Genomic DNA, 27,543 nt, shown 5'->3' with positions numbered 1-27,543 from the left:
AGTGGACACAGTTCCTTCCAGCTCTGGCTGCTTTTCTCAGATTGTCTTCTGTGCTTTTCCAGCAATGCCTGTCAGTTATTCGAGGAATTTCCCACAGTTGTTGATCCTGGAAAGTCTGGGTGAGAGAATGTTTCAGGGGACCCCTGCAGGTTGAGTGGAACTGATTTCGGGAACAACTCAGGCAGTGCACTTGGCGAGGGGCTGCTGTGCCCACCTGCTTTGACTGCCCACCTTCATCTCCGTGGTCAGCTCTCAGCCGTGCTCCCTCTGGGAGGTTCATTGGACACCATCCTCTCTCATCCACATTCCAAGCTGACAAGCTCCCTGCCTGTTAGGTGTTCTTGTGACTTCTTGTGCCCTTCCTCTGTACTGCTTGTAGTTGGTTGTTTTTACTCTTTACTCTTTGCTCTTTTGGCAGCCGACCACCCAGCTCCCCACCCCCCAAAAGAAAATCACACATGAAATCTTAATCTTACTTATGAATGCCAGGCCTTAGCTTGGCTTGTTTCTAGCCAGCTTTTCTTAACTTAAATTATCCTGTCTATCTTTTACCTCTGGGCTTTTACCTTTCTATATTTCTGTATATCTTTTCTTACCTTCTTATGCTGTGTCTGACTGTGTAGCTGGGTGGCTGGCCCCTTCTTTTCTTGTTCCTTCTCTCATTCCTTGGTCCTTTCTTCCCAGACTTCTCCTATTTATTCTCTGCTTGCCAGCCCAACCTATCCTTTCTCCTGCCTTGCTATTGGCCATTCAGCTCTTCATTAGATCAATCAGGTGTTTTAGACAGGCAAAGTAACACAGCTTCACAGAGTTAAACAAATGCAACATAAAAGAATGCAACAAATCTTTGCATCATTAAAACAGCAGAAACAAATGTAACACACCTGGAAATAATATTGCACAACAACTGTTCACCTCACTTATCATCATGATTGTTTGTGTAGGTATTTCATGATTGTTTCCCTTTGCTAGACTTCATTTTAAGGTGGGTCAAATGCCTTTGGTTTTTCTTTTGTTTGTTTGGTTTTCTCCTTTTTTGAGATAGGGTCTCTCTGTATATCCCCGACTCTCCTGGAACTCACTCTGTAGGCCAGACTAGCTTCAAACTCAGAGATCTGCCTGGCTCTGCCTTCTGAGTGTTGGGGTTAAAGGTGTGTGCCACCATGCCTGGCTTTGCTTTGTGTATTTACTACTGTATTCCTAGTTCAGTGACTGTCACTTAATAAGTACTTAAAACATATCTGGCAGAATGAAAGCTTATCATTCATGTATTGTGTTGGAGCACTTAGTTTTTGAAAGAGCAGGCTTCAGACTTATTATGACCTATCTTTCTGGCTGCAAAGGCAGCTCTTCCTTGGTGAGAGATGCTGGCCCAGTCCTTAAGGTTTGAAGTGAGTTTAGAGCTGCAGTTATTTGGAAAGGGCAGTCTAGGGCTGGATGATTGGATAAGATAAAGTGCTTCTGTCGTTTGTGCTTTTATTGAAAAGAACAGTTGTTTGCTTGTCTTAGGAGTCAGTGTGTGGCGTGGGCTCGGGAAGTAAACTGTGATAACCTTGGAAGGGGAGGACTTAATAGGATAACAGGGCACAGTTGCTTTCCTCCAACCTGTTCCAAGGCACCTGATCAGTATGAGGGTGCATGAGGTAAGCTGCGGTCACACAGTCCTCTTTAACATGCACTTCCATTTACTTTCAAGGCATAGATTTTTTTTTTAAAAAAATAATTTGTTTATTTTTATTTCATGTGCATTTGTGTTTTGTCTGCATATATGTATGTGTGAAGGTGTTAGATCCCCTGACACTGTAGTTACAGGCAGTTATGAACTGCCATGTGTGTGCTGGGAATTGAACCTTGGTTCTCTTGTGCCATCTCCAGCCCTGACATGGGTCTGTTAAGGTTCAACTTGGATCAAGGGAAAGAATGAGTCTAGCTTTCCTTTCCCCAGTTGATTGGTCTTTATATCATCAATCCCCTTATAGAAACAAGGTAAATTACATACAGTAGATTACTCATGCCCAGGGATACCCAGCTTTAAGAAATCCATATGTACCAGGTGGTGGTGGTGCATGCCTTTAATCCCAACATTTGGGAGGCAGAGGCGAGTGGATCTCTAAGTTTGATACCAGCCTGGTCTACAGAGCGAGTTCCAGGACAGCCAAGGCTACACAGAGAAACCCTATCTCAGAAAAGAGAGAGAGAGAGAGAGAGAGAGAGAGAGAGAGAGAGAGATACAAATAAGAAATTACAATGGGCTGTTGCACACCTGTAATCCCAGCATTCAGGAGGCAGAGGAAGGATCACAAGTTCAAGGTCAGCCTGAGCTATATAGCAAGGCCCTATCTAAAAAAAAATGAGTTGAAGATATAGCTCAGTGGTAGTGCAATATGTCCCTGGATTTGATCTCAGCACTGTGAAAGAACAAAAGCAATTACAAGAATGAGAGAGATAATATTTCAGTGGATAGAATTTTCAAAATATCCTTCAAGCATCTTTTCTGAAGATGATTATTTTCCAGGGTTGATGTTTGAAGCCAGAGTTATATACACACTATACAAATTCTCTACCATGGAGCTGTACCCACAGCCCTCCACATAGAATTAATTTCTGTGTTATGGTCATACGGTGTCTTAATTACTTGTCTATTGCTGTGGTAAGACCCAGTGACTGATGCTACTTAGAGAAGAAAGAGTTTATTGGGGCTTATAGTTTCAGAGGGTGAGTTCATGATCATCATGGTAGGGAGCATGGCAGCTGGCAGGAAGGCAGGCAGGCAGGGCACTGGAACAGTAGCTGAGAGCTTGTCATTTACAAGTAGGAGGCAGAGAGCGAGAGAATGAGTTGGTGGGGGGGAACTCTAACTGTGAATGGCATTGACTTTAGAAACCTCAAAGCCCACCCCCAGTGACACACTTCCTCCAACCAGGCCACACCGCCCAATTCTTCCTAAATAGTTCCACCAACTGGGGAGCAGGCATTCAAATAATGCCCGTGGGGTCATTCTCATTCAAACTACCATATGTAGGCATACAGTAAGTGATTAAATCTACTTGCTCTATGTGTAATGTGACATAGGATTTTGCTGAGTACTATCACATTATGTAAAGATGGGACATACTGTCACCTATTGTACCCTCTGTCAAAGTTAAAGTTTTTTTTTAAACAGTACGTCTTTTTTCTTATTCCTTTTAAGAAAATACCCAAATCAGCACCATTCCCTATGTCTATCTGTGTTTCAACTGAAAATGAGTAAAATTGATCGTTTCAGCTTTCACTGGATACGGGTATCCCTTGAGCCATTCTTACTGATTGCCTAGAATGTCCAACCCTGCAAGTGTTTCGAGTCTTCTGGGAAGACCTGAAATGTTGTGTATGCTAATTGTGAGTATAATGTTCCAGGACAGGACATTTCACTAAGAAGTGAAGCGAAATGTCTTGAAAATTTTTTAGTTTCACCCTGCCTTTCAAAAATATTTGTGTCCTGTTTGAAAAAGCAAGCATTGTTCTCTTGCATTCAGCCTATTAAGTCATCAAGGTACCTGACTCAGGATTTAATTAGAAGTCATCCATCTGACCTGACTACCTTTCTATTATGATGATGATTTTGTTTCCACCCATTACTAGAGCCTGTTCTGATGAATTTGTACATGTTGCTGAATCTAGAGATGTTTCAGTCACTGTGATCTCTCTTCCATTTGATTCTTCCAGTTGTTAGATTCTCCTTCAGTTTTATTTATACTTTGTGAATTTGAATAGAGCTGCACTTTCTCATTGTTCGCTGGTGCCAGTTGAAAAAATTCTCCCTGGCTGTTTTTGTAAGGATAGCTGTCATGTTTATACTACATCTCAAGAAACCTCTGTCTTTTTAATCTGCTTGTCTAAATGCATTTAGTTTTTGAGAGAGAAGTTGTAAAATTGTGAACTTGACATCTTTAGACTTGAATATGCATAATTACACAGTATTCCATCTTTTTCTGTGTGGGTTTTATTCTGGGCTGCGGTGTGTGTATAAGAAGCATAATTTACCACCTCTGGCAAGAAGAAAGGCACTTTTGCTGTTCCCCCCCTCCCCCTCTTTTCAAGTTCTTACTACAGTTCTGGCTGTGTCCCACAGGAGAGGTGGGAAACCATGTCTTTGCTTTCTGAAGTCCATTTCTCGAGGGGCCATGAGACTCACATGGATTCTGTTTACATTGCCATTGGCCACTGGCAGGCTGGTACAGCTGTTTCAACTTAAACCCAAGGCAGTTGCTATGGAGATGGCTGAGTAGAAATAGGTCATGTTTAAAGTCCTTTTCCTGGAATATAAAGCAGTGCTAAAACTTCAGGTTGTCTTGGTTGAGCAGAGAATGTGTAGGTGGACAACCACATCCAACTGAGACTTTTCTTGTCTTAGGATGAGGTGGTTTTTATGTTTTTATGCCAGCCTCTCCACATTGCTGCTTTTACTCAGTAATCAAAACACCCAGTAAAGAACAGTGCTAAGGGTAGGATCATTTGCATATAATCCTGGATAACTCCCCAAGTGTGTTTGTTCATAAAAGTTGTTTTTATTTCATAAAGGCTCCTAAATGTAATAAAATAGCATTTACGCCGGGCGGTGGTGGCGCACGCCTTTAATTCCAGCACTCGGGAGGCAGAGCCAGGCGGATCTCTGTGAGTTCGAGGCCAGCCTGGGCTACCAAGTGTGTTCCAGGAAAAGGCGCAAAGCTACACAGAGAAACCCTGTCTCGAAAAACCAAAAAAAAAAAAAAAAAAAAAAAAAATAGCATTTATTTTCAAGGCAGAGCCAGAAGTTCAAGGACAAATTTTTTAAAACGTTGAATTAGTAACCCTGACATTTGGGACTGAAGAGATGGGTTAGTGTTTAAGAGCACTGGTTTCTCTTCCAGAGGCCCCACATTTGATTCCTAGCACCCACATGGAGGCTCACAACTCTCTGTAACATCAGTCTCAGGGATATGATGCTCACTTCTGGTCTCCTCAGGTGCCAGACACACACATGGTATATAGACATACATGCAGAAAAACACTCATATACATTAAAAAAAAAATTGATATGTTGATGATGTCCGTGGCTCATGTTACCATCAAAGGCCATGATGCATGGTCTTGGCTGACACCTGAAGCTATGTTGATGTCCATGGCCCATGCTGCCACCGAGGGCTATGTCTGGGTCTGTGGTCCTAATGCAGGCAGGGCTTGTATTGATGTTCATAGTCCACACTGTCACCAGAAACTATGTGGAAGTCCATAATCCATACTTCTGCTTGTGGTGATATTTTGTTTGTACTCTAACAAATAAAATTTGCCTACAGATCAGAGGACGGAGCCAGCCACTAGATTAAATTTAGAGGCCAGGCAATGATGGCACACACCTTTAATCCTAGCACTCGGAGGCAGAGATCAGTCTGGAGTTCAAAGCCACCCTAGACTACAGGAAATTAATTCAGTCTAAAAGAGAAACAGAGTCAGGCAGTGGTGGCACACATTTTTTAATCCCAGTACTTGGAGTCACACACCTTTAATCTCAGCACTAGGAAGGTTGAGACAGGAAGTGATATGGCTGGCTAGAGAAAGATATTTAAGGTAGAAGGAGACAGGAATTCGGCACCCTTTCCACTGAGGACCCAGGGGCATTCAGTCTGAGGATTTGTGGAGATAGGCTCTTCCCCTTTTGGCTGAGAAGTTGATGGGGTGAGAAGTGGCTGTGGCTTGTTTCCTCTGATCTTTCAGCATTTACCCCAATATCTGGCTCTGGGTTTTTAATTATAAGATTTGTGCAATACCTGCTGACTGTAAAGAGCAAGGATGCTGCTTTTGCAGGGGTGTGGATGACTGCAGACTCACAGTTGAGGAAGAGAGACATAGAAAGCTTCTGTGACAGCATTCTCCCCCCCCCCCCCCAAAGTAACAACCTAGATAGCCACTGAAGAGAACTTTTAAAAATTGTGATAAGGATGCTGAAGTGTAGCTCTCCACAATAAATGGAGAGGTAGGTAGGGGTGGGGAAGGACTCAGTTTTCTTCAAGGGACTGGCACTGGAAGTTTGACCATGCTCTAGTGGTTGTGTGGGCAACACAAATTGGACTTCTTTCTTCTTCTCCTCCTCCTCTTCTTCTTGGGGGGGGTGGCCAGAGGGGTGGGGAATAGGAGGACTGGGAGGTAGGTGTGATTGGGGTACATGATGTGATTTTTTTTAAAACATACATATAACAATGTATTTTAAAAATCTTAAAAAAATACTGACATTTGCAAGAAGAAGGTATCCATGAAATTGGGTGGAGTGTGCCATGAGTTTAGTCAGAAAATAACTTGGCTCATCCAGAACAAGTTGGCCAGGATGAACAAGGCCACACCTGATTTCATAATTATAGTGGGGTGACTTCAGTTTCTTGTGTCATTTGGAGATTTTGACTCTCAATCTGACTGATCACAGTGGTGACCATGGGTGGCAATGCCATTAGTGTCCTTATCTGTGCTGAGGCTTTGTCTGGTTTGGAGGTCATCCTCCTGTTTATCACATCCATGGTGCATCTTGCTGCAAAGGAACAGGCTGGCTTATGTGTAGATGGTTCTCCAAGCAAGCCTGTGATGAAAGAATGTCATTACATACTCTTCTTGAGAATATTTCCATACAACACATGCTGTTCCTTGACTTTATAGCCCTTGGGCACTTCCCACAGCCTGTGAGTATTCTGAAGAGGTGATCTGATGGGTGAATGAGGCACAGACTGGAGAGTAGGTTTTTACTAATTGGAATATGTGCTCTATGGAAGATGATTTAAGATGATTTTGTAACATGCATTAACATGAGTAAATAATAGTAAGACTAGTAATTGACACGTGGGTGATTTTTTACTCCGTATCCTAGTGCTTGTTTATGTATTTTGTTATATAATCCTTATGCCAACTGTGGGAAACACAGGGGATTTTTATCTCCACTTCACAAATGAGTAAACCAGGGCCTGGAGAGGGTAGAGAGTTTGAGCGCTTATGTCTTATAGCATGTAGTGCTGTTTTCAAACTCAGGTAGCTTGTACCTGCTAGATGGAGTCAGGTGCCCCTATCGCTGTGCCAGTGTGAAGTATATATTAACACTTCAAATGACTAATGCTTTTCCTGGTTGTTGCTGCGGTGGACAGTTTGCTCTTTGGGGGAACATGTGACAATGTCTTGATTCTCCCCCAGCCCCCCTACAGTTGATATGTAGCTGGTGTGTAGTGGGTAGAGGACAGAAATGCTGTCACACATTCTACCTCACACAGGAGGCCCTAACCAAGATGGAATTAATTATATGGCCTAGAGAATATCCAGAGTGCCAAGGCTGATAAAGCGTGTTTTATGATGCATGCTTATTCTAAAACCGTGTACAACTCTTCCAGTCCTTCACCCTGTTAAGTGTATGTATATTTTCCTGGAGTTTTTTTTTTAAATTACTTCTAGCTATACCAACATACATTTTTATGCAAATATTTTATGGAAACAAAGTCAGACCTACACTCTATAGGTTCCTTTTATAACAATACATAATCTATTTCTAGTTTAGGTAAGTTTTGATAAGTAAGTGTAGGGTAGTTTTGTAGTTTTTATTTAGAAGCAGGGTTCTGTGAGTTCGCATGTAACTGTGTATTTTTTGCTTGTATTCTGTATAGTCTGCAAATATCTTTGCATTCAGATCTTGCCGTTTTGGGTTAAACAGGAGTCTGTGGTCTTTGATCAAAGACTTGTGGTCACAGTGTTCCCTCCTTATGCCCTGCATGATGGGTTCTTTTGTTTCTCTGTGGACATTAGTGAAGCTGATCATTGTATAGCTCCAGGACCTTGAAACTTGTTCATTTTGGGTGGTGTGCTAGAGTATTGTAAAATCGAAGAAAAGAAAAAAGTCAAAAGCAGAGAAAGAAAGTGGGAAGGGAAGTCAGGAACCGTGCTACTGATATGTGTATATCTGGATGTGAGTTTGAGTTTCAGAAGCATACTGGAGAGAAAATGAGGTGACTAGGTTTACACTTTGTCCCTCATTTTGTAGTGAACTAATTATTATGTATAAAATAAATATTTTTTTGTTTTTTGTTTTCTTTTTGTTTTTTCAAGACAAGGTTTCTCTATGTAGCTTTGGAGCCTGTCCTGGAACTCACTCTGTAGACCAGGCTGGCCTTGAACTCACAGAGATCCGCTTGCCTCTGCCTCCCGAGTGCTGGGATTAAAGGTGTGTGCCACCACCGCCTGGCTAAAATAAATAATTTTAAAAACCTGTCAATATACCAACTATCTTAAACTGTACTCTGACAATTCCTGGTGACAGTAGTGTACCAACTCGGCCACCAGCCTGAGGTGTTTTCTAAGTTACATTCCACAGCAGAAGTAATTTATAACAAAGTTTAAGCAAAACTCAAAATCCAAATAAAAATGTATGAGTTGGTTTACTCAGTTTTTCTTAAAGACTTTTCTTTTTAAAATGTAGGGTGGTTTTTTTTTTCTTTTTTTTTTTTTTTTTAATCAGGTTTACAGCATAGATGCAGGCACGAGAAAGGAGTGCTAATATGGTAAACTCAAGGTTACAATGGTTCTGGCCCCAGGTAAGCAGGGTTCATTGGTAGCTTTTAGCATCTGTGCCATATCTTTAGAACCTGTGTTGGCCCTCGAGGCAGTTTTGCCAGTATCGGTTGTGGTTTTTTTGTTTGTTTGTCTTTTGTTTTTGACTCAGCAAGAAGGGCAAAGTAGATTCCAAGGCAAGGAGACTTCTTTGCCTTCTCACATCTTTTTACTCTTTCCTGTTGTTCTGTCTTGCCTCACTGAAACTTGGAGATCCTCTCTGGAAATTAGGCTTGGTGCCTGTCACTTAGTGGGTCTGCTGTCAGTATCTGTAGCCAGTTGAATACCAGGAAAAGCTAGGGCTAATGAAAGGACGGGCAGGCCACTGCTGCTGTAGCCCTTGAGAATCCTGTGGAGAACCCAACTCCATGGATAGTCTCCTTGGAAGAATGGTTGGGGACCTTGGGGAGCTTCTTCTCCTAACATTGCATTTGCTGTCTCTTCTAAAGCTGGGGTATGTATAACCTGCAGCCTTTTCCACAATGTACAGTGCGCAGAAGTGGGTATTACCCAAAGCCACAAGCTCTTTGAAGAATATTCCAATGACTGTTTATTATAGCTCCAAACTGGAAATGCCTAAATGCCCATTAGTAGGCAGAATGGATAAAAACAGATTCTGTATTTTTTTTTCATTGCTAAAGGTGAAGGAAATACTTCAAAATACAAAATGGCATGAGAAAAAACAAAGGTGTCCCAGTATCCACCACCCAGATTTGATATATTTTGTTTTTTCTTTTTTTAATTTAAGAGCTGGAGGCTTCCATTAGCAGAGCTTTGTGCTCGGAGTAGAGTTGGGCAGGTTGAGTCATGTGATTACCTTCCTGAAATCCAAGAGTGAGATGACCTGAGCTTTCTGTGCACATCGTCCCTTGACGTGAAGTGAATTGCCTGTCACTGGCACCACACAGAACAGTCCTAGATTAGCTGCAGATGAAGCAGAAGGAAGCCATGCTTTCAGCTCCTGAGCTGCAAAATTGAATGCCTTGCAGTTGTGTTGAAGGACAAAATGCCTTTTCTTTTACAGTGTTTAAAGTAAATGTCTTTTTTCATCAGATTGTTGTGGAGATACCTTAAATGTTTTGATTGTACTAATGTGAAAAAAAAAATGAATGAGAGTAGTCTTGATGTTCACAGTGACAGCTTTCACTGTTAGCAGGGACACAGTTCCTGTCACTTCCACCCCACCAAGCTCACAGGGATGCAGTATGTTGAGAATAGGAGTGTCATGGGGCTAAACATGAGTCTGCTCTAGTTTGTTAGAAGAATCATTCCTAAGTTTCTGGTCTTCACTGTTAGCAGTAATGATTGATTTATATGGCTCTCCTTGTAACTGCTTGTCATAGGGCCCTGCCCAGTGAGACTGGATCCCTTTCCCCACTGCTTGCTCATTCATTACCCTAAGTTGCTAAGCACAGAGCCTTAAGCCCATTTTGCTATAATTCTTCACTCTAAAAGAGTTGCTGACTGTATTTACAAATAAGCAAGCAGGCCTGGAGAGGTTAAATACTGTAAATAGCAGAGCCATAATTCAAAGCTAATTTTGATTGGCATCAAAGCTTTAGGTCCTAACTAGTCACTCAGTGGGGACCCCTCCTCACTTTCATTACTCTGGTGAACATGATTAATAGAACAGTAAAAAGGTTGTTAAGGTTCTAGTAATGATTTCCTCAGTGCTTTGCAATCTTACCTGATTTGGCCTCCTTTGCTGTCTGCGTTAGTTGTGGCTGGATCTTGATCCGGTTTCACAGATGAAGGCTGTCAGGAATCATCATTAACTTACCCAGCTGATGTCGGGCTGCAGGTTGAACCATGATCTTTTAAATAGAGTTCATTGTTTTTCCCTGTGTGTTTCCACTTGATTTTTGGTCATTTTGGATTATCTTCAACCTCATGTTTAACGTGAAGATTAACTCTTTCCCCATCTTTCTTTATATATATAAAGATATTTTTATTGACTCTTTGGAAATTCACATCATGCACTGCAATCCCACTCACCTCTTAGTCCTTCCATATCTGCCCTGCACCCCTGTAGCATGCCTCCCCCAAAGTTAATTAAAAACAAAACAAAAACGCACCTCATTCCTCCATCTTTCCAACACCTCTTCATTCATCCTGGTGGCATCGGGAGCTGTAGTATGTCACTCAGTGTACCCTTTTGTCCAGTCAGCTCCACCTGCAAAATGTTCGTTGCAATGAGTCATTGGTCTGGTTCAAGGCCTCTGGCACACCACTGAGCCCTCACTGAAACCCTCTCAGATATCCTGCCCTGAGACATGGAGATCCCGAGGCTACCCTTCTGCAGGACCAGTCACTTTGTGCACTCCAGCAGGTCATAGATAGGACAGTTGTTAGGGTATGTCAGCCTAAGACCTAGGATGTGGGTCTGGGTGGTAGCTGAGCTGGTCAGTCTGGGCCACTGGGACTGCCCCCTCAGGCGAGAAGCAGAGCTAGCTCTCCTAGGCCCATGCCATTAGGGCCAGCTCTCCCATGCCTGTGGTGAGGAGTAGGGCCATCTCTCCTGAGTGCAGGGATCAACTCTACCATGTGGGGAGGGACCAGCTCTCCTGCTGCAGTGTCTTAGGGCCAGTGAGGGACAGGGCTGGCTCATCAAGGCCTTCGGATTTTAACACACATGGTTCCTATGACCCCCTGTGGTAACATGAGCTATGGACATCAGCCCAGACCCTGGCTGCTGTTGGGCCATGGACCCAGACATGGCCCATTGCAGTAGCCCAAGCCCAGCCCCATGGTGACACCCATGGCCCCAGGTGGCAGCAGGGGCCACTCAGATTGGTGTGGTCCTGGCTGCAACATGGCCACAGGTTGTAGTCCAGATCTTAGGTATCCGTGTGGCCTTTGGTGGTTCCATGGGCCATGGACATCAACATAGAACCTGGCTATGGTAGAACCAGAAACCCAGACATGGTCCTTGTCAGCTGCCCGGGCTTGGATGTCACCATGGCCCCAGGTGGCAGCACAGGCCACTCAGATTGGCATGGCCCTGGTGGCAGCAAGGCCCTCAGACACCAACATGGCCCCAGATGGTGGCCCAGACCCCTGGCATTGGCATTGCCTTTGATGGTATTAGGAGCCACAGATGTCAACACAGACCCTGGCTGCAGTAAGACTACAGACCCAGACATGGTCCTTGGCAGCAGCCCTGGCCCAGACGACACCATGGCCCCAGCTATAGCACAGCCTTCAGACACCAACATGGCCACAGGATGTGGCCTATACCCTGGGCATCCATGTGGCCTTTGGTGGCACCATGGGCAAGACATCAGAGACCCTGGGGCTGTGGTAGGTCCATGGACCCAGAAATGGCCCTTGGCAGCAGCCATGGCCCAAACGATACCCATGGCCCCAGTTGGCAGCAGGGATCACTCATTGGTGTGGCCCTCATGCCAACATGGCCCTCCAGTGCCAACATGGCCATAAGTTATGGCCTAGACTCTGGGCATCCGTGTGGCCTTTGGTGGCACCATGGACCACAGACATCAACATAGACCCTAGCTGTGGTAGGACCATGGACCTAGACATGGTTGGTCCTCATCAGCTTCCCGGGCTTGGATGTCACCTTGGCCAAACGGCTCTGATTGGTATGGCTGCAGTGGCAGTGTGGCCTTCGGACACCAACACAGCCCCAGCTGGTGGCCCAGAACCTCCCCATCTTTTAAGAGGGAGATGTACCATGCTCCCACTTGTCACAGATTATAGAGAATTATTGGGCAGGGCAACCTTAAATTCCTGGAGCTATGCAACACTTAACATACACATCCATCTGTTGAGACACTTGTGCCTTATGGTATGAATTAATAGTTTTTTTGTTTAAAGATGTATTTACATGTAAGATTATTGTCCTGATATTCTGTAAAGGCTATGTTTTTGAACCCAAATAGACATCATGACTCTAAGTGAGATTTTTAGGCTATGCATGTAAGTTCAGTGTTTTTCTGGAGTTACGGTAGCTGACAGGGCCTGTTCTCGGTTGCTTTGAGGTTGCAGCTGCTCCATGGTGGTTACCTGTCAAAGGCGCTAACTGGAGGCACCCAGAGGGCCCAGACTCCAGTATTCTGCACAGGTGAGTCTGGTCATGCCCAGTTGATGTGGTTCATTAAAAAAGAAAAAATTCTTGTGCTCTTGCAGAACTCAGCAGCTATCTTCATACGTAAAGTGAATGGTAAGAGTGGCCAGCCACTCCTGGGGAGGAAAGTGGTTGGTAGGAAATAATGTATGTAAAGACCTAGCCACTGTGTCTAGTTACAGAAGGCTTTGAATAAATGACCTCTTTCTTGCTTCATTTGTCTTGACAGAGTGCCTCCTCACAGATTTCTTCCCTTTGTACAGGCCGTCACAAATCTCATGACATGTTTACTCAAAACAGTCTACCCATGAATGAGTCTTTATGTGGGAGAAGAACTGTCTTATGGATAAGTAGTTGTGTATACTGCTGGGTGGCCTTGAGTATAGGATCCGTGTGCTCTTTAGTCCTGCAATGACATACTTAGAAGCCACAATCTGACTAAAAAAAAAAAAAAACCCAGAGTGGCAAGTCGGTCAGCAGGTCTCTAGGGTGACAAGGAGGTAATTATCTTAAGCAAAAATAGAAACACATGTTAAACCCTGGAGATGAAGAGGGGTTTCGATTATGCCTCAGCTTCCCAACAGTCCGGGAACCGTGCTCTCCTAACCCCATTCTTCAGATGGCGTTTTAGGCCTTCGTTTTCAACCACATTTTGGATTATTGCCCTTATAGTCAGGAGGTGGGGAGTATATGAAGTTCAACTTCAGAGACAGCCCCTTGACAGATAGCAAACTTTTCACAGTCTGAGCTGGCTTCCTCTAGAAATAGACACTGAGGTAGAAAGTTGTGGGATCCTTGGGGACCTGGGGAGAACTGGACTTCTTAGCTCCCAATTCGTATCTTCTTTCCTAAATCCAAAGTTGATCATCAGGCTAATAGAAGAAGAAAACCTGAAGGAGGGTGCATTTTCAGTTTGTGGTGCTGAGAATTGAACCCAAGGCCTTGAGTTCTACTATTGGGCTGCACCCCCATACTGGAATGTATTTTTAAATTTATATACTAGATGCTGAGCTACTTAGGAACATTTGTTGAGAAAATTAATGAATGTCCTGGTAGGAATTCAGTTACACATGAGGAGTGGAGTGGGCCAGTCTAGTTCACTTAAAAAAAGTGACTGGTGATTTCAGTTCCATTGACTTCCCCTATTCTCTCAGGAAAGGCTGACTTGGGATCTGCTAGAACAGTGGTTCTCAATCTTACTAATGCTGTGACCCTATATTAAGTCTTCATGTTTTGATGACCCCCAACCATAAAATTATTTTCATTGATACTTCATAATTGTAATTTTGTTACTGTTATGAATTTAAGTATAAATATCTGATATGCTAGATATCTGATATGTGACCCCTGTGAAAGGGTTGTTTGACTCTCAGGGGGGTTGCGACCCACAGGTTGAGAACCACTGTGTTAGAGTGAGGCTAATCGTGCTGGTTGATCCTTACTTAGTAGGATAGCAGAAAGATGCAAAATTTAAAGTCAGGTGTCTGGAAACAGGCTGAGGTAAGAGTTTGTCACGTAGAATGTCTGTTAGCAACCCACACTTGAGCAAGGGAGTGGATGCCAAAACTACATCCAACAAAGTTCTGGCCCAATTCTCATGGAGCGCTGAGGTGTGTACAGCCTATTTAGCTGAGTCTCTGTGGGCCCTATTGTGATGGGGAGAATGTCCCTAAGATGCCCCTGACTGTTCTGCGGAATGCTAAGGGAGCCAGAAGCATCTTCAGATGGCACATTTAGTGCTAAACTAGTGGGGTGGAGCTTCCCTGTGTCCACCATCCCTGTGGAATCTGTGAGCATCCAAGGCTGCAGAGCTGAGAAATGCTTGAGTGCAGTTTCAAGACGAGCTGTGACCCATTAGGGAGTCTAAGACTTCAAAAGTCCCCAGTGGACAGTACAGATGTATCATGGCTAGGCTTTGAAGTCATGACCAGATGGAGGGGGACTACGATCACTTTCTGAATCTAGTTCCTGTTTTCTGTTCAGGTCCATGTCTCTTTTAACTGTGCTTGCTCCTCCTTAGGCCAAATCACCCGGTTCTCCATGTCTCCTGGAATGACGCCATTGCCTACTGCACGTGGGCAGGGAAGAGGTTGCCCACGGAGGCAGAGTGGGAGTACAGCTGTAGAGGAGGCCTGCACAACAGGTACTCATATCAGAAGGCCTTGTATTGTCCAGCAGTATGCTGACATTCTCTTCCACCCCGTCTTCCTCCCCCAACCTCCTCTTTCCTCTTCTCTTCAGCTCCGTGGAACTTGCTGCGGTCAGAAAGTTGATTAATAACAGCTCTTATTCTTGCTGGCTTTTCTTCTTCCTTGTGAGGCCCTTTGGTGACACTAGTGAGTGAGTCAACAGCTCTTTACAGTCCCTAAAGCCAGGTATGGGGCCAAGTGGGCTTTCTGCAGCCCCAGAGTAGTTCTAGGCATCCATCCCCTCTTGTGTATCCCTCTTCAGAGCCGCTTGGCAGGCTGCCCTGCTTTTATTATTTTCTTATTTTAGCTGTCTTCTGAAGCAGTGCTATTTCTCTGCTTCTACAGCCATAAGACAGAAAACTCATGTGTGGGTCACATCTTCTAGGAAAAGCTCCTTAAAATAGACATGTTTTTTTTTTAAAGTGTGGTGTGCTGTGCCTGCTCATGCTACCATATAAGTCCAGAATGATGCCTCGTTTCTCAGATTTCTAGAAGGCTTCTTTCAGTCATGTCATTTATCTCAGGCCCTTTCACTAGTGAGGAGAGACTGCAGTTGTTGTGTCCTTGACGTGAGTTGTTATAAGGAAATGTTGAGAAAACTGACTCGAAGCTGTATGTGTGAGTATATCTTCTAAAGGAAAAGTTCATCAGAACACATGTGCATTGTTTGTTCTCTTCTATTGCATCCTTTCTCTTGACTGCAGTCCAGAAGCTTGTGCACCGTGCTGATGCCTGTGTCTCTCCTGCTAGGCTTTTCCCCTGGGGCAACAAGCTGAAGCCCAAAGGCCAGCACTATGCCAACATTTGGCAGGGTGAGTTTCCTGTGACCAACACCGGGGAGGATGGCTTCCAAGGAACTGCGCCTGTGAGTAGCCAGTGTAGTTTTTTTTTTTTTTAAACTCTTTGGGGCCTGCCACCCACCTCCCAAATAAATACATGGAGACTTATTCTTACTTATGAATGCCTGGCCTTAGCTTGGCTTGTTTCTAGCCAGCTTTCCTAACTTAAATTATCCCATTTCTCTTTAACTGCATTTTGCCTCTGGGCTTTTTACCTTTCTTAATTCTGTATGACTTTCTTCTCTTCTTACTCTGTGGCTGGTGGTGTGGCTAGCCCCTGGCATCCTCCTCTTCATTCTTTTGTAGCTCCTCGCTCTCTTTCTCAAGCCTAGATTTCTCCTCCTACTTATTCTCTGTGCCTGGCAGCTATATAAAGTATAATGAAATAAACTTTAAATTTGTATCAATAAACTAAAATCTACAGGCTGCCATGCCTATTTCTTTCTCCTGCCTAGCTGTTGGCTGTTCAATTCTTTATTAGACCAATCAGGTGTTTTAGGCAGGCAAAGTAACACAGCTTCACAGAGTTAAACAAATGCAACATAAAAGAATGCAACACATCTTTGCATCATTAAATAGATATTCCATAGCATAAATGAATGTAACACATCTTAATCTAATATTCCACAACAAGCCAGGCTTCTTCTAGAGGAGGGCAGTGAGTGTCCCTGGGAATTGAAGCACAGTAGAAATGGGATGAAAGAACCAGGTGTTGCACCACATGCTTCTAATACCAGCAGTTGGGAGACTGAGGCAGGAAGATCAGAAGTTCAAGTTAGCTACATAGTGAGGTCTAAGCTAGCTCAAATTATATGAGACTCCATCTCAAGAACACAAAAACAGTGCAAGGGAAATTCCTCAGTTGGTTGAGGTACTTGCCGGCAAGTGTGGTGACCTGACTCTTCACCTAGAACCCTTATAGTGGGAGGAGAGAGCAGATTCTTACAAGTTGTCTCTTGGTTTCCACACACACACTGTGCCATGAGCATGTACAAATACATTGTGTGTGCGTGCACACATGCACACACACACACACACACACACACACACACACACACACACAGTTAAAACAGAAGCAGAAAACACAAACCACCCCTCTCAAAGAAAAAAAAAAAAAAAGGAGTGAAAGACATCACTGGATGTTCTGGCTGACACTGTTCTCCCTACATTATCGACCCTCAAGAGTGGCCAATGCTAGAAGTCACCAGATGTTTCTTTTAGGATGCATTTTCTTTCTGACTATATTGTGCAGACTATAGGAGATTTAGAGAAAGACTACCAGGGCGGAGGAGAAAGGAAACTGACTTGGAATTCTTCCCCCAGGTTATTATCCCTGTTAGCATTTTGACCTCGGCCTTTGCATTCATCGTAGGGGTTAATGGGGATTGTGGCACCAGCTTTGCAGTGTGCCAGACCTGGTGCTCCATCACCATGCATAGATCTTGTCATTAGTAATGTGTTAATTAGCATTTAACTCTCTAAGGTAGGTACTGGTGTCCCTGTCTTCCAAGTGACTTTCTGAGGCACAGAGATATGAACTGTCTCACTCAAGGTTACACAGCTGGGAAGTGGCTGAGCTGGGATTTGAATCAGCTTGGCTTGTTCTCAAAGCCTATGATCTTAACTACCCTATTTGCCAGCATGTGTATCTCTGGTATATATGAATCATATATATTTTTATATATTGCATTTCAATCACATTGGATAGGATATTTTAAAGATTTTATTTTTAGTTATATGTCCCTGTGTGGGTATGTGCAGGTGTCCACAGAGGCTAGAAGAGGAAGTTAGGTCCCCAGAGCTGGAATTACATACAGGTTGTTCTAAGCCACCCAACTTGGCACTGGAAAATGAACTCAGGTTCTCTGGAAGAGCAGTACATACATCAACCACCAAGCCAACTCTTTAGCCTCTGGATAGAACATTTTAAATCTTACTGTTTTCCCCTTACTGTAAGGAGCATTTTATCTGTTGTTTATAGGTCATGATCACATTGTCTTTCACCAGCTAGATAACTTGTCATATAAATAAATCCTAATTTACCTCTGATTGTTATGGATTTGAATTATTTTTACTTAAACAGTACTGTAGTGAACATCTTGTATATTCATACTGAGCTATCTATGATTTAAAAATAAAATTCCCAGCAATAATGGTTAAAGGTTAGAAAACTTCTCTCCATTCCCCATTTCCCTTTCCTTTTCCACCAGGAATCAAACCCCATACCTTGCCTGTGGCAAAGCATGTGTTCGACCTCTGAGCTACACTCCCAACCTTGGTTAAATGGTGTTCAGTAGTGCCCATGGCATGTTTCCTTTTATTGATGGAGAGGAGTTCCTTTTTCATGGAGCTCTTACCGACAATATATAATCAAACTCTTTTTAAAAACTGTCCTACTTAATTTGTGCTGCTATAACAAAATGCCGTAGACAAGGTCATTGATAAACAGAAACATGTCCCACAGATCTGGAAACTGGGAAGTCTAAGATGGAGGCCTCAGTAAGATAGGCATCTCTTTGAAGGGACCAAGGAGCACTGTGTCCTCCTATGGCCAGAGCCATAGCATCGCCCATTCAACTTTGAGCCCGTCTATAAAAGTACTCATCATACCAAATCATTCTTTGGTCAACCCCCCTCTCCCCAAGGCCACTCTCTTAGTTCTGTTGAATTGATGACTAAGTTTCAGTAGAAGTTTTGAGGGGGTACCATTCTTCCGACCAGATAAAAACTTTCTACTTTCTCTTAACATAATGAGGAAAGGAGTTTTATGATGGAGAAATAGCCCATAACAGGGTTTGTTAGGAAGAAATGTTCTTGGAGTCTTTCAAACAGTTTCTTCTTTTTCTGTTTTTTTTTTAATTTGCATTTTTTTCCTCAAGAAAATCTTCCTGCAAAGTCTATTTATACATTTGACACAGATATGTTATTTGGAATATGACCAAATGGTTAAAAAATTTCAGCTTGAAGACTAACTAAGTGAGAGTAAAAGATGAAAAACGTCTTGGAAAAGAAAGAGTGAAGAGGCACCTGATCTAAAAGAAACTGAAAAGCAGTTTGAGCTATTGTTAGGCACCGCAGTGTTTGGAGCACAATTAGGTTAAAAACCAAGTTGCCTGAGGACACTTAGCCCTGTGCAAGCACGTGATGCATTGTGTTTGTATCCATTCCATGTATGTGAGTTACATATATGTTAAGCCAACACAAACTGATGGGAGATGATGCATTATTCAATAGAGGCAGAAAAGGCAAATCAAGCCATCTGGTAGCTGGTTCCTCCTCAACTTTCTTCAGGATAGCTGCTCCTCTCCCAGATACAGAGTTTTATTTGGCAAAACATTTACGGTCTTAGGGAGGCAATGATTTCTACCTTTCTTTAGGCTTAGCAAAGACTTCTGGTACAGAGTAGGGTACAGAATGAGGACTTCTAGTAGGCCTCTCGACCAGAAGTGGTGGTGTAGGAGCTAAATGTCTGTGGCGGTGCCTGAGCTGAGTGTGCATCAAACTCCAGGGAAGGTGTTGGTTGTCTGGGCCAGTGAGATGGCTCAGTGGGTAAAGATGCTTGCCGCCTAGCTTGATGATCTGAGTTTGATCCCTGGGACCCATCTGTTTGAAGGATGTAGACCCCATTGGTTGTCTTCTACTTCACGTGCACACTGTGGTGCATGGGTACACACACACACACACACACACACACACACACACACACACACACACGCACACGCACACGCACACCACACACACAGATGTAATAAAAAGATGCTGGCTGTTAGCAAGAACAGGGCAGAAGCTTCACCTATAGGTGCAGGTAGCCCTGAAATTGCATAACACTGCTTGTCTCAAACTCATTTCCAACCTTTTTGGATGTGAACACATGAAAGAGCCTGGCAGGAAGGGAGACCTTGGCAGGAGGGGCCTCTCTCAAAGCATGTGTGGCACCTGCAGCAGCTACAATAAACCCTGAGTCCAGGGCATGGCTCAGATGGAGCTGTGGCGACAGACCTCAGTTGTTATAGTAACAGCATTTGAATGAGAGCTGTGAAGGCCAAAGTACAGAAGTGTCCACATGCTCAGCTCTTGAACAGGATCATTTTGTCCTAAGAGATGGACAGGTTCCATTCCAGAGGCACAGGAAACAGCCAACATTATCTCTGTTGTTTGAAGAAGTCTATGGTAACTGTAATGAACCAAATCAGTAATGTAAGCACTAGTCAATTTTAGTAAAAGGCCACAATAAAGCTTATTTGGACAGTTATGGGTATTTCCTATATTTACCACCACAGTATTGTATGTGCATTTAATTAGATGAGCTGAAAAAAAAGAATTGATCCATTTCTGGGTACCTTTGTAAACAACAAAGCTCAGAGGGCCTGTACACACACACACACACACACACACACACGCACGCACGCACGCACGCGCACACACACACACACAGGGAGAGGGAGAGGAGGATGCTTTGCAGATGTTTATTTTACCTTTATTGTGGTACTATGGATTGAACCTAGGATTAGCCTAGCACTAAGCTACACAAACTCCTGCTTTACTTTCCCCTTGTTTAGTGTTAGTGTTTGACAGAGAGGTCAGTGGGTCTCTACAGACCTTCCGTGAAGACATTGCCCCCGGAGTTCAGCGGGTCTCTACAGACCTTCCGTGAAGACATTGCCCCTGGAGTTACCAAGATCAAATTGTTCCAGTTTCCAGGAGTTCTGATGGAACTCATTCTAGAAACAAGACTTAACCAAGGCTGAGGGAAGCCTCAGTCTTTAAGTTGAGTTGACACATACAAAGATGACCTTGGATTGCCCTGAATGGTCCTTTACTGTCTGCATGCTCTGGGAAGTCGAGGACAGGAATTTAACTTGTTTGTTTGTCTGTATTTTTAAGACAGGGTCAGGCTAGCATGAACCTCCCAGTCCTCCTCCCTGCCCCCGCTCTCCGATTGCTCACCACTGTGAACTGAAGGAGCTGGATGGATATTCTGCTGGGTCACTGTCCCACCGCCATTAATTCATTTTTGTTTTAATTCTTACCGACACAGGTGCCTGAAAATTGGCATTTCAAGCAGGATTTATCTCTTCCATTTGATTTCATCTGAGGTTCTTGGAAGGAAGCTTTGGTTAGTGTGATTCATATGACCATGAGCTGTGAAAATTTCATTTCCCATATAATATCTTGGTAATTAAGAGGGTGGTAACCTCTAAAGTTTACCCCAAATATCCTGTTATTTAAGAGGGGGCTGCAAACCTTTGATCAGACGCTGTTACTTTCCAGGTGAGGAACAGCAGCACTCATGAAGGTTGGGACGGATTCTTGACAGCACCTCTGTCTGTATCTTCAGGATCCTGAAGATGGATTCCTTCCTCCAGAATGTGGATATCTGTTTCTTATTCCCCCTGTACCACGGCATCTTCCACTTTCCTCCCACAGCTGTCTCGACTCCTCTCTTTTTTCTTCCTTCCATTTCAGTCACCTCCACGTTCTTGAACAAATAGCTCATGTTGTGGCCTTCTCTCCCTCTTGCCTCTTATATTTGGATCGCAAGGCTCTATTCCAGGGTGTGCTCAGATCACCCCATCGGAGTTTGGTCCTTGGAATTTCTCTGGCAGTTTCTATCATTTTACTTTCTTTGTTCCAATAGGCTTTGTAGAGCTGTATTTAAAAAAAAAAAAACAGAGAGAGAGAGAGAGAGAGAGAGAGAGAGAGAGAGAGAGAGAGAGAGAGAGAGAGAGAGAGAGAGACTCTAATGTGGCCCAGGTTGGCCTCAAACTCACTATGTAGCCCAGGATGGCCTGGATCCTGTTTCGGCCTCCCTAGTGGCAGGATTGATTGCCTTCATGCCTGTCATGCCCAGCTCTTCAGAGCTGGAGTTTTAGTTTGAGGCATTCTCTCTCTTTTCCCCCCCTCTCATTAAACTCTTGAAGATCTCATTTGCCACCGAGCCCCTCCCTGCCCGTACTGGCCACACATGGCATTTCTCAATGAGCCAAGGCACAAGCAGGGCTGTTTCCATAGTAAACGTTGATTATGGAAGCAGCATGGTGGGGTTTTTCGGCTTTCCAGCTCATCTCACTGAACTTCTTTTCAGCGTGGCTTCATAACTTTGATTGAAATGCTCCGAATTGCCCAAGCAGCAGATGCTTCCGTATTCATGTGTAGATGTAAAACCATCTGAAGCCACATAGAAATGAATGTTAGTTTATTCATTCTTACCATCTTACTTCGTTAGTGTGGAAAAGCATGAATTATGAGAAGAGAGGAAAAAATCCCAAAGATAACCACTTTTTTGCATCACAAACTGGTTTTTTTAAAAATGTCTATTGAAAAGAAGGGATAGAAGTTTTCCCCCAAGATTTTTTTGTTTTTTGCTTTTTTTCATGTATGCCTTTGCCTTTTTATGATATCCCCTTTCTATTGTGGGGACCAAACCTAGGGCCTCACAAATAAGCACTCTGCCACTGAGCTAAACCCTCAATCCTGGCTGGGAGAATTTTTAAGTCATGAACTATCCAGTGACCTGAATTTACTATTGTTCAGTCCATGTTTCCCCTCTTGCGTTCTGTCTTACATAAACTGCACTTTGCTTCCATGTCCGTAGGTGGTACCCAGTACTGTCTGACCTGCCTCTGATTCGTGCTGTGATTTCTTGGTGAATGTTTAATTTGCTTCAGACTGCTGCATCCCAGAGACCTGCCATTAGAAACACATGGGATAATGAGTTAATGTCTTCCTTATTTAATGACAGTGATTAAGGCTAAAAGATAAGGTAGTCAGTTTGGAGAGAGCTTGAGAGGGTGGAGCTGATGTGGTATCTATGGTGCTGAAAGACACTAGGTGGCCCCAGAAGCTGATTTTAAGTGACAAAGCTTATATTGATACTTATATAGTAGGATATTCCTGTTAATGGTTTTGGAGGCCTAAATACTGTTTGTCTGTTCTTGTTCTCTCTCTCTCTCTCTCTCTCTCTCTCTCTCTCTCTCTCTCTCTCTCTCTCTCTCTCTCATACTAATAAAGTCTTAATACTTATAGCTTGTGTTAGTCACTATTAAAAATAACTTCGCCAGTTCTGGGCCATTCATTAATAAAGCTCTTTGGGTTTCTAAATTCCTTGAGTGATTAAAGTAAAAAACAAAACAGGGGCTTTTTGTTTTTCTTGTTCAGACTGGTTTTTGACAGATGGGGATGAAAATCAATATTCATATTCTGAAAAAACTAGGTCTTGGTACATTCATGTACCAAGCAAGCTGAGTAATTGGTCAGTGTTTTCCCTCTTTATTTTTAGGTTGATGCCTTTCCTCCCAATGGCTATGGCTTGTACAACATAGTGGGGAACGCGTGGGAGTGGACCTCAGACTGGTGGACCGTTCACCATTCTGTTGAGGAAACACTCAACCCAGTGAGTATCTTGTCGAGTGGGCTTGTACCTTGATGGGGTGACACCTGCCCTCTAAGCAGAGCAGCAAGGATTTCATGTGTTTATTTTGACACAATGCACACATTTCCCTGAAGAATACCAAGTGCATGGGTTTTGTTTCAGCTTTAGACTGCTGTATAAAAATGTCTTGTTTTCTATGCCACTGGATTGTGATAATGATAACTATTTGGGAGCATTTACCTATGCTCCATCTCATAAAGTTGAGCAAAGTATATATGATATATAAATTCTTTGTGTTTTAATATTAACTGTTAAGTTCTAGTAGATGATATTTTCATGAAACTCTTTGCCTGGGTTTTGATGGGTTCAAATTTTGATGCAGCAGCATTATTTGGAGAAAATGAGAATGGGTAGCTGTCGAGTCAGGAACTCGAGTCACTTACTGGTTGTTCATGAACCCGTTTGTGTGACAGGAGACTGTACCATATTCTTCGGGAATAGGAGACCACCCTGTCCCTCTGAGTTTTCCTTACTCTGCTTTGTAAAGATTGTTGGATGCAAGTTCTCTGCCTTTAAAATCAATCTCTCCAGTACCATACTTACAAATTGTGATTTAAAATGAACATGTGTTTGGACAGTGCCTCCTTTACAAAGAACATCTTTGAATACTTCTTGTCTTTGAACACACTGGGGGTGGAATATGTAATAATTCCATCTCTAGCAAACAGGCATCATCACTCTGGCCAAAGAACAGTATTAAAAGCAGTCCCACTGGTAATGCTCTATGCTTACCCTCTGCAGTGCACAGACGACAGAGATGAAGAGCATTAATTCTTTAGTTGCTTCTCAGTGGAAGGTTAGCCAGTTTAGAGTCCCTGAGAAATCTGTCGGACTCCATGCCTCAGGCCGTTTTCAGAATGTGCAGATAAGTTTCTGTTTGAGATGCTTAATTTTGTTTTCACAGATGAACATGAACTGTTCATGAATAACCTAGAGATATGTATCTACCTTTGGGAATGCAGATGAAAAAACTGAGTTCTTTAGAAACTCTGTCCTCCTTTCTTTGTGCCAGGGCTGGTGGAAGGAGTGGTCAAACAACCTGTGTCTCTAAGTGAGGATACAAGTGTGCATACTTGGGGAGGCTGTGGTTGGCAGCGGCCACTCTCTCCCCTGGCAAGACGTGACTTGGCATTTGCTGTCACAGGCAGAAATAGATTTTTCCCTGTCAGATTAAAGCATCTGCATGCTTGGAAGGGGCTGTGCAAGGCTCCAGAATTTTGGCACATTGTGAATGTATCTATCTGACCATCTGGTGTTGAGCTGAGCACTCATTAGCTTTCACTTTTATAGGCTTGACTTTCTTCTAAGGATTTGTAGGAAAATACACATTTCCCTTTCACCGGTCACAGGCTATTTCCTGGATGTCACCCTTATTCCAATGAAATTGTTCCATTTAGATTTCATCTTTGTCACAGTGGCCTCATTTGCTTTCTGATTTGATGGGTTGCAACTCATCATTTTGAGAACTAAACCCCAAATCATTGATGCCGTCATTGAGTTCTTTACAGCTTTCTTTATCCAGTAGATGAGCAGTCGTCATTGTTTCATCAGTTACTTCGTCTCTTGAATCTATGGTCTTTGTGCAGAAAAAAATCTAATACTGCCCCTTTTCCATTTAAATTCACACATGTGTCCCTCCGTCCGTCCGTCCATCCGTCCCTCCCTCTCTCTCTTCCTCCCTCCCTCCTTTCTTTTTTCTTTTTTTGAGTTGTAGTCTTGTTGCATAGCCCAGGCTGGCTTAGAGCTCACTATATAGCCCAGGCTGGCCTGGAACTCAGAATCCTCATGCCTTTGCCTCTAGTGCGCTGCTGGAATTTCAGCTTTGTACCAGTATACCTGGGTTTGAATGGCTCCTTACTGTTTGTACAATAAAGAAAGGGTAACATTTGAATATGACTGAAAGCCGAAAATGATTTAGCTTTTGCTGATCCCTTCTGCAGACTCACCTTTCAGTTCTTTTTAAAACTCTTAACTATGAGATGTTACAGAAGTCCAGAAAGTTTAGAAAACAACATAACAAGAACCTACCTATACAGCTGCCTTTCTCTCTTTCTAACCAAAGAAAGAAGATGAAAGAACCAAAGTTGTCCTTATCAGAACTTGGTGTTGTCGGTATTTCACATTTCAGCTGCCCTGCTTCATGTTTAGTGCTATTTTTACTCTGTTTTCTCAGTCATTTAAAATATTTATTTTATTAAAAAATTTTACTTTATGTGTGCATGCACTTTGCCTGCATTTTTGTGTGTGGACCATGTGTGTGTTTTGTGCACATGGAGGTCAGAAGAAGGCATCAGATTCTCTGGACCTGGAGGTAGAGACTGTTGAAAGCTGCCATGTGGGTGCTGGAAATTGAACACGGGTCCTCTGGAAGAGCAGCAGTGCTCTTAATGGATGAGCTGTTTCTCTAGCCCCCACCCCCCATCATTTTCCAGTGTGTCCACCTGTTAGGAAACATTTGGCTATCATGTTTATGCATTCCTTTTATCCTTGTTTTTTGGCCACATCTTGTTTTCACAGGTACATTGTTATTTTTGATTGAATACCAGTCATTGTGTGTGGAAAGCTGTGGCAAGCTTTTGAGGTCCAGCTGGTGCAGTCTTTCTCTGGAGAGTCTTTCCTTTTGCCCCTGTGTCCTGTTAGCCTAATCCAGTTAGGAACTGGAATGTCTGAATCTTAGCTTTGGTGTCTCTCAAGCCCAGTGCCAGTTCACCTTGGTTCCTCAAGGTACCAGCTGAGAGACAGGGGATTTACCATGGAGACTCCTTGGAGGGCTGTGAACTCCAGATTTTTGTTTCCCTATGCTGTGAGTGGGTTGGAAGTTGTTTAGCACCCACTGCCGTTTGAATTGACAGGTCTCTAGGGAACCCTTTCTGGGATTTGTGCCCTGCAATTCTTGCAGCTGGAGAGGCTCTTGCTTGGTTTGATCAATTGCTATGTCTCTTTGAGGGCCTAATTCGTTTGCCTTTCTTCCCTAATGGCTTGTATATCTTTAGTGTTTGGCAAAAGCCCTGGCGTATAATCATTAATCCCACAGAAATGCCAGTTCCAGATATGTAGACCTGGAAGACTTCGGTCTCTGTCCAGACTCCAGGTGTATCAGAAGGAAAGTTGGAAACAGACATCTTCATGGAGAGTTTTAACCCCAAGACCCTATGTAAACATTTCAACCCAGAATCTGACCTCCAAGACTAGCCTATAGCAAATAGTTTTAAAACTGCCTCAGGGAGCTTGGGAAAGTCAGCTGTCTCTATGCACAGGTTATTCAGGAAATATCTTTTTCTTACTCAGTGGCCTCTAGGGAGCAAAAGTTAATCATTACTTTTTATTTTATTGGGCTGTCATCTATGGCTGTAGAAACAGCCCGGCATGCTTTGTACACAGAGTCCCAAAAGAAAATAAGGCATTTGGCCATGTGCCATGAGGATCAGTTTAGTTTGCTTGTTTGTGTGTGTGTGTCCATCTGTCAGTCCTCTGTAGGTGCCTGCAGAGCACTGGCACAGACAACCCAAAGTGTGGCCATTTGCTATGATAATATCTTAACCACATAAAATATATATATTTCAAAAAAAATTGTATTTTTTTTTGTCTTTCTTATTTGCTAACGTCTGGGCCCCATACTATCTGTGACAGTACATAGTGCTTTGAAAAAACGTAGAGCTAAAAAAAAAAGTAGTGTTTATTTAATGTTCTGATTTCCTACCCCTGCTTAGTCACTATGGATACCAGATACCTTGCTGATGTGCAGCTGATGATGTGGTGGGATAGTGTGATTTGTAGCAACTTTCTGATAGGAAGAGGGACACAGTTGCATTTAGACAGGGTTGGTTGGTTGGTTGTTCTGAGACAAGGTACAGGATCTCATTCTGTAGCCCAGGCTGGCCTCAAACTAAAATCCTCCAGCTTCTGCTGTGATTTCAGGAATATGCCATCATGCCTGGCTCAGACAGCCATCCATCCCCTGTCCTACTCCCAGGAAGAGAGTTCTAGTGTTGGGATAGTCAGAATAACCATATTTTTCTGACTCTACATTGAAAAACAGTGTAATACATCTCAACTTAGAGTGCACCTGAGCTTTATGTATGAGTTGGAAATAAGAGTACCCACCTGATGAAGTTGTTGGGTGATTAGATGTAGCCAGAAATTTCTCTGGTCCTTGCCAGGCCCCACTGTTGGGACGATTCTCTCTCACCCGTGTCCCTCAGCCTCTTGGTCCCAAGTAAACACACAGAGGCTTATATTATTTACAAACTGTATGGCCCGATGCCTCAGGCTTCTTGTTAGCTAGCTCTTATAACTTAACTCAACCCATTTCTATTAATCTCTATGTTGCCATGTGGTGTTACCAGTCTGCTGGCATCGTGTTGCTCCTTCAGTGGTGGGCTGCATTTCTTCTCACTCTCCTTTCTT

General features: G+C 43.3%; 1 protein-coding gene across 1 annotated transcript in view; it reads left to right on the top strand.

Moving 5' to 3' along the window:
• LOC128099173 (formylglycine-generating enzyme) overlaps window positions 1–23,145 on the top strand; it is a 44,081-nt gene extending 20,936 nt beyond the window's left edge. The window contains exons 4-7 of the mRNA XM_052720925.1: window positions 12,591–12,673; window positions 14,697–14,819; window positions 15,616–15,730; window positions 22,984–23,145. Coding sequence (XP_052576885.1) covers window positions 12,591–12,673; window positions 14,697–14,819; window positions 15,616–15,730; window positions 22,984–23,130 — 468 coding nt within the window. The 3' untranslated portion in view covers window positions 23,131–23,145. The remainder of the gene's footprint in view (window positions 1–12,590; window positions 12,674–14,696; window positions 14,820–15,615; window positions 15,731–22,983) is intronic.
• Window positions 23,146–27,543: the final 4,398 nt, after the last annotated feature.

This window comes from Peromyscus californicus, unplaced genomic scaffold (genome assembly GCF_007827085.1).
Source record: "Peromyscus californicus insignis strain IS unplaced genomic scaffold, ASM782708v3 Scaffold_6__1_contigs__length_162567912, whole genome shotgun sequence".
Lineage (NCBI taxonomy): Eukaryota > Metazoa > Chordata > Mammalia > Rodentia > Cricetidae > Peromyscus > Peromyscus californicus.
Note: the sequence above shows the minus strand (reverse complement) of the source record. Positions and strands in the feature narration are given on the sequence as shown.